The sequence below is a fragment of the Primulina eburnea genome, chromosome 5 (assembly GCF_022965805.1).
Source record: "Primulina eburnea isolate SZY01 chromosome 5, ASM2296580v1, whole genome shotgun sequence".
NCBI lineage: Eukaryota > Viridiplantae > Streptophyta > Magnoliopsida > Lamiales > Gesneriaceae > Primulina > Primulina eburnea.
This window is the reverse complement of record NC_133105.1, coordinates 25755790-25762804: the sequence shown is the minus strand read 5'-3', so window position 1 is coordinate 25762804 and position 7015 is coordinate 25755790. Positions and strand designations below refer to the sequence as shown.

Genomic DNA, 7015 nt, shown 5'->3' with positions numbered 1-7015 from the left:
TGCCCCAAGGATCAGTGCAAAAGAAAGAGCATGCAAATAAACTCCCTGAAGGGAGTTCAAGAGTGATTATCAAAGAAGATCACCCGAATAAGCCTAAACAAGTGATACTTGAAAAGCCTACACCGGCCATGACCAAGCACATAAGGCCGTTGTACATCAAAGCCCACTTGAATGGGAAGCCATTGTCCAGGGTGTTGATTGACAATGATTCAGCTGTGAATGTTATTCCAGTAAGAATGTTGAAAAGTTTGGGCAAAAATGAAGAAGACTTGATTCCTTCGGAAGTTTCGGTTGCTGCATTTACAGGAGAAACCACCAAGACCATTGGGGTATTCCCCGCTGATGTTACTGTGGGGAGTATGTCATCGTTATGTGCATTTTTCGTGGTAAACTCCTCCGCCAACTTCCAAGCGTTGTTAGGCAGAGATTGGATCCATGCAAACCAGTGCATACCATCCTCAATGCACCAACTGCTATTATTTTGGAAAGAGGATGATGTGGAGGTTGTAGAAGCTGATGGACAGCAGTTTCAAACAAGTGCAAGTGCAGTTGAAGCTAGATATTACAATGGAGATTATGGGCCCATCAAAATCCGTGGCAATAGCAAGAAAGAAAATCCACTGTACATGCAAATACCAACTCCAAGCTCGGTGTTGGAAAGAATCCTCAAACCTACTGTTATCGTGCCGTCTAGGCTGATAATTCAGCCGCTGATTGAGGAGATTGATGATTAATTCAAGCCAAAAAGAAAAAGAGGTAGCTGCAACCTCTATATGGAAGGCACATGTGCAGCAAGTACTGGACAAACTAAAGGAAGAGGAAGCATGGGACACTTATGGAACTGAAGTTGTCCAAGAAGAAGAATACGAAGATGATGAGCTCCAATTCGATGAGTTGTTGATGGCGCCATCTAAAATGGAAGATGGCCAACATGAAGTGCAAGACCCATTGGAAGAGATTAACTTGGGGGAGCTTGAGAATCCAAAAGTGGTATATGTGAGTAAGCTACTGGAAGAGCAGTTGAAGCAAGACTTGATCAGCATGTTGAAGGAATACAGAGATTGTTTTGCATGGAGTTATGATGACATTCCAGGGTTGGACCGAAAATTGGTCGAACACCGACTTCCACTCAAAGAAGGTTTCAAACCATTTCAACAGCCATCTCGTTGCATGTCAAAAGAAGTTGAATTGAAAGTGAAAGAGGAAGTTGAGAAAATGTTAAAGGCCAAGTTTATAAAGCCAATCAGATATACCGAATGGCTTTCGAACATTGTGCCAGTCATGAAAAAGAATAGCAAGGTAAGAATATGCATCGACTTCCGAGACTTGAACTGTGCAACTCCCAAAGATGTATATGTGATGCCGATACCTGATATGTTAATTGATTCAGTGGCTAGACATGAATTGTTATCCTTCATGGATGGATTCTCGGGCTACAACCAGATCAAAATAGCAGAGACTGACACTCACAAAACAGCATTCAGATTCCCGGGAGCTGTTGGTACGTTTGAATGGCTTGTTATGCCATTCGGGCTAAAGAACGCAGGGGCCACGTACCAAAGAGCTATGAACTCGATCTTTCATGACATGATAGGGCATCACATTGAAGTATATAGATGATATCGTTGTGAAGTCTAAACAAGCTGCTGATCACATTGAACACTTGAGGAAAAGCTTCCAAAGAATGAGGCAACATGAGTTGAAGTTAAATCCATTGAAATGTGCCTTTGGTGTGAAAGCAGGAAACTTTCTGGGATTTCTTGTACATCAGAGGGGAGTTGAAGTGGATAAGAACAAAGCCAAAGCTATTATGGAAGCAAATCCACCTAGAAACAAGAAAGAGTTGCAACGCTTCCTTGGGCAAGTGAATTACTTGAGGCATTTTATTTCTAACCTTGCAGGGAAGACAAAGGAGTTTTCACAGCTGTTGAAGCTCAAAGACAGCGGGGAGTTCAAATGGGAAGAGTCGCATCAGAGGGCTTTTGATGTGATCAAGAGATATTTATCTAATCCACCTGTGCTTATGCCTCCCAGGTATGGAATGCCCCTTAAATTATACATCTCTGCTGCTCATGAATCGATTGGATGCCTACTAGTTCAAAATAATCATGAAGGAAATGAACAAGCCATCTATTATTTGAGTAGATTCCTTACTCCAGTAGAGGTGAAATACTCTGTGATTGAAAAGCTATGCTTAACACTGTATTATGCATGTACTAAGTTAAGACATTATTTGATTCAATCAAGAGTGTTTGTGGTGACTAAAACCGATTTGATTAAATACATGCTTAATAGACCCATCCTCTCTGGGAGAATTGGCAAATGGTCTTTAGCATTGGCCGAGTTTACCTTGACATATTATCCCCAAAAATCAATAAAAGGCCAAGCTATCGTCGATTTTTTAGCTGATCACCCTTCACTTGATGAGTTTATTGGAGAACAGGTTGGGTTTCCAGTTTGTGGAGTGGGAGTTCAACACTGGGAGTTGAAGTTCGATGGATCAAGTACAGAAACAGCAGCTGGAGCTGGTATTGTGATCACCTCCCCAAGAGGTGTGAAAACCGCTCTATCCTTTAATTTGGATTTCCCATGCACCAAAAATCAAGCAGAATACGAAGCACTGGTCATTGGATTGGAAATTATGAAAGATTTAGGGGCAAGAGAATTATTGATATCAGGGGATTCTCAGCTGGTACTCAAACAGCTGTCAGGGGAGTTCAAATGCACAAGTTTGTCCTTGGCACCTTACTATACCGCCGCATCCCAACTTCTAGATGATTTCGAGGAAGTGTCATTAGTCCACGTCCCAAGACAAGAAAATTTGGAGGCAGACGAGTTGGCACAGGTTGCTTCAGGATTGAAGATGTCTCCAGAACTCACACACAGGCTAGTGTTGATTCAGAAGAAAAACCACCCTTCAATTCAGCAAAGAGGGACTCAGGTAGACACGCTCAACTTGGATATAAACTTAGCCGGTGACTGGAGGGATGACATGAAACAAGTGCTAGAATCAACCGGGAGAGATATTCCACATGGTTTAAAAATGAGAGCTCTTAATTACGTTTTAGTGGAGGGTGATTTGTACAGGAAAGGGTTAGATGGTCTGCTCCTCAGATGCATAGGCTTCCCAGAGGCTTTGGAGATCATGAAGCAAGTTCATGAGGGAGTGTGTGGAGCGCATCAATCTGGAATAAATATGAGATGGTTGATAAGGAGGTATGGCTACTATTGGCCATCCATCCTGAAAGATTGCATCAAATATGCTAGGGGATGCCAGCCATGTCAGAGACACGGGAACATCCAAAGAATTCCGGCGGATGAGCTTCACAGCGTTGTCAAACCATGGCCATTCAAAGGCTGGGCCATGGACTTAATAGGGAAAATCTACCCTTCATCATCTAAAGGCCACTCGTTCATCCTTGTGGCTACAGATTTTTTCACTAAATGGGTAGAAGCAGTGCCTTTGAAGAAAGCGGAACAAGGGGATGACATTAACTTTGTGAAAGAGAATATTATTCATAGATTTGGAATTCCAGAGTCATTGACCACGGATCAGGGAACTATGTTCACTGGCTCAGATATGAGGGAGTTTGCAGAAGACTATGGAATTAAATTGATAAACTCATCCCCTCATTACCCACAGTCAAACGGGCAAGCCGAAGCGTCAAATAAAGTGTTGATAAAGATTCTACAAAAGATGATGGAAGAGAATCCTAGGGATTGGCCAAGGCTGTTATCAGAAACTTTGTGGGCATACAGAACATCAAAGAGGACTGCCACTGGAGTGAGCCCTTTTTCCCTTACCTTTGGCCATGATGCAGTGCTCCCATTGGAGATTATGGTGCCATCAATGCGAGTGGCAAAGCAAAATGAACTTTCCCTTGAGCATTATAATGAAGCAATGATCATGGAGCTGGAAGAACTAGATGAGTTGAGAATCCAAGCGTACAATGCTTTGCTGTTACAGAAACAGAAAGTGGCGAGGATCTACAACAAAAGAGTTAATAAGAAAAGTTTCCATGAAGGAGAGATAGTGTGGAAGATCATACTACCACTAGGAACAAAAGATAGGGAGCTGGGAAAATGGTCTCCCAACTGGGAGGGACCATTCAAGGTACATAAGGTGTTAGACGGAAATGCATATTGGCTATCAAGCATAGATGGCCATCCACACAAAAGATGCATAAACGGCAAGTATCTCAAGCCGTATTTTCCAACTATGAGGGAAGAAGTAGGAAAAGCTTGCGAGTGAAGCAAACACAAAGGCTGATATTCAGTGGGGAGTTGGCATTCTTCAGTGGGGAGTTGGCCTTCATGGCCACTTTTGTATATATTAAGTTCTTTATTTCAAGATTTCATGTGAGGTAGGCCTTAGGGCCACTGAAATACTTATGATTCAACAATAAAATTGATCGGAGAGAGTGGGACAGTAAGCCACTTTCATTCATCATCTTTGAAGGTCCTTTATTTCACTAGGGAGTCGGCCTTATGGCCACTTATTTCCAACGTTTTTATGGTACCAGAAATCCTGGTGAAATATACCATACCGCCATTATAAATTGGTTGTTTGCATGTGCAGTGACAGACTCATGAAGTAGGCCTTGAGGCCACTTAGAATATGGGAGGAAAGGAACACAGCGAGCGGGGAGTTGGGCTCACCGAACGGAACAACGAATAATAATGAAGGACAAAAGAGAACAAGGGCGTTATGCAAACCCCAAGAAAACCCAGAAGTGGAATGTGGTATAGAAATAGGCTATCTTGCCATTTTTGTACGATTTTTAGCTTCATGTTGTAAAATTTTGTTTGAAGTAGGCCGTAAGGCCAATAATGTAAATATTTGTTGGTTATGATTCAAAAAATGAGAAAGATCAATGAAAGTTGGCCAGTAGGCCACTTTTATCATATTGGATTCATTGTGTTTCGATAGGGAATCAAGGAAAAGAATAATCTCGAGTGGGGAGTTATAAGCCAAATTATGGTTTTGATTGAAGCTGTTGGAATGAATTGGGTTGAGTAGATTAAGAATGAATAGAAACTCCTTCCTAACATCCAATACACAACATTACATTAAACCCATCCTCATTCTACATCCAACACCCAACAACCACAACATCAAACCAACAGTCACCAAATCAAAAGCGGAATTACCGCATGCAAGAACAGTAAATAAACGTGTATGCGGGAAAAGGGTCCGACTGAAGTGCAAATGCATATACGTGTATGCGGGAAAGGGGTCCGACTGAAGTGCAATGCATATACGTGTATGCGGGAAAGGGGTCCGACTGAAGTGCAAATGCATATACGTGTATGCGGGAAAGGGATACGACTGAAGTGCAATGCATAATGCTTGGGGTGAGGGAGTCGTCTTGAGTGGATGCAACATGTAAGAGCACATAAGAGCATGTATGGGTGAAACTTACCGGTGTTTCAAAGAGCCCCAAATGACACCAAGGCTTAGGTGTCGAATACACTAGAAAACTGAGGCCAACCCATGGTCGATCCGTGCTATCTGCTAAGAATAAACATGCCAATGTACACGGAAAGAATGAACCAGCAAGAGAGTACACATGGGAATATAAAAACCCAAAAAGATATAGTGTGTTCGTAAAGTATCCACAAAACAAGTTGCCCTGGACATGACAACCGCTCACAATCATTGCATACTAAGAGACTGAACAAATGAAGAGTCATGGAAATAAAGTGCGGAACTGCTCCCACTTGGCCAGACACTCCGACTGGGTAGTCTCGGCCTCGTGAAGTCTACTGGTCCACATGTGATAATCATCCTTAAGACCAAGAAGTTGTTGGCCAATGGCATGCGAGTTTTTCCTGGTTTCCAACAGGGTAGCCTCCAAAGTTTCTGCATCATCCAACAAAGTAACCATCCTAGCTCGGCGCCTGTGAATCTCCTCTTCCAGTCGCTTGACCTCAGCTTCTTCCACATCATAACTAGCTGTCACTGCGGCGATTTTCTCCCGGACAACCCTATCATGCTTGTCCAGCTCTTCCTTTGTCTCGCGCTTACTCTGGAATGATGTGCGGTGGGATATCATATCTGCGCTAGTGGCAAAGGCAGCATCTGACCTAGAGAATATAGTAGGAAGATCGTCAAGTATACCAAACTCTGAAGTGGCGAATTCCGGGGAAGTCTTGAGAATAGAGACAGATGACATCATAGCTAATCGTTGGGACTCCCCAAGTTGATGCAAGCCAAGGCCGAGGAAATTTCGAACGGCCATCTTTTCATGAGCAAGCGCTTCCATAGATGGTGTGCACTTCTCAAGATTGGAAGACATTGAAGAGGTATCATCCGAGAAGCTCAAATCAACCTGGATCTCAGGTTCCCCTATAAGCCTGAGCTGAGCCCTCCGAGACGTCAAATCCTGTCAAATAAACAAAGTCAAGGTTAAGCATGGCAAATACATCGAGGTATCCAAAACAAAGGGAATGGTGAAAAATATTACCATAGAGGGAGTAACCGCAGGCAGTGAACTAGGAGGAGTTGGGCTAAAAGAGATAGCCCGCAAGACAAATGTGTCATCCTCAGCCAAGAAGTCATTGGTTTGCTTCCCAGAATCACCAGAATCACCATCCGGAGAAATTCCAGAGTGTGGAGCTCCCTGTCCAGATGTTGCTGAGTTGTAATCAGTGTCAAGAGCTTCATTGTGATCAGAGAGTTCGACGCTAGAATCCTTGGGACTTGGTTGCGCGGGATGTGGATCATCTTCACCGAGTATAATGGGATTGTCAAAAGTGGTGATAGGGCCCGAAACCAGCTTGGCTGAATGGCGAGTATGATATCGCCGACCCACCGTTTGGCGCTTAGGTCTCGGCGGAGCAACTTTAGGAGCGGCCCGGGTTTTTGAGGATTGAGATGTTCGGGGCAGTATGACCGGATCCTGTTTGAGTTTCGAACCCCCCGGGGTATCCATTCTTGGGAGCTTGGCAGACACGGGACTGTCCTCACAGGGAGCCAAATCTCGCTTGCGAGTACCTACAAAAATACCACAAC

At 43.5% G+C, this 7015-nt stretch overlaps 1 protein-coding gene across 1 annotated transcript; it reads left to right on the top strand.

Annotated features, from left to right (window-relative positions):
• The first annotated feature begins 128 nt into the window (after positions 1-128).
• On the top strand, positions 129-1620 carry LOC140831454 (uncharacterized). The gene is made up of 2 exons (XM_073195207.1): positions 129-622; positions 741-1620. Exons 1-2 carry the CDS (start codon positions 129-131, stop codon positions 1618-1620), a joined length of 1374 nt encoding a protein of 457 aa, XP_073051308.1.
• The last annotated feature ends 5395 nt before the right edge of the window (positions 1621-7015 follow it).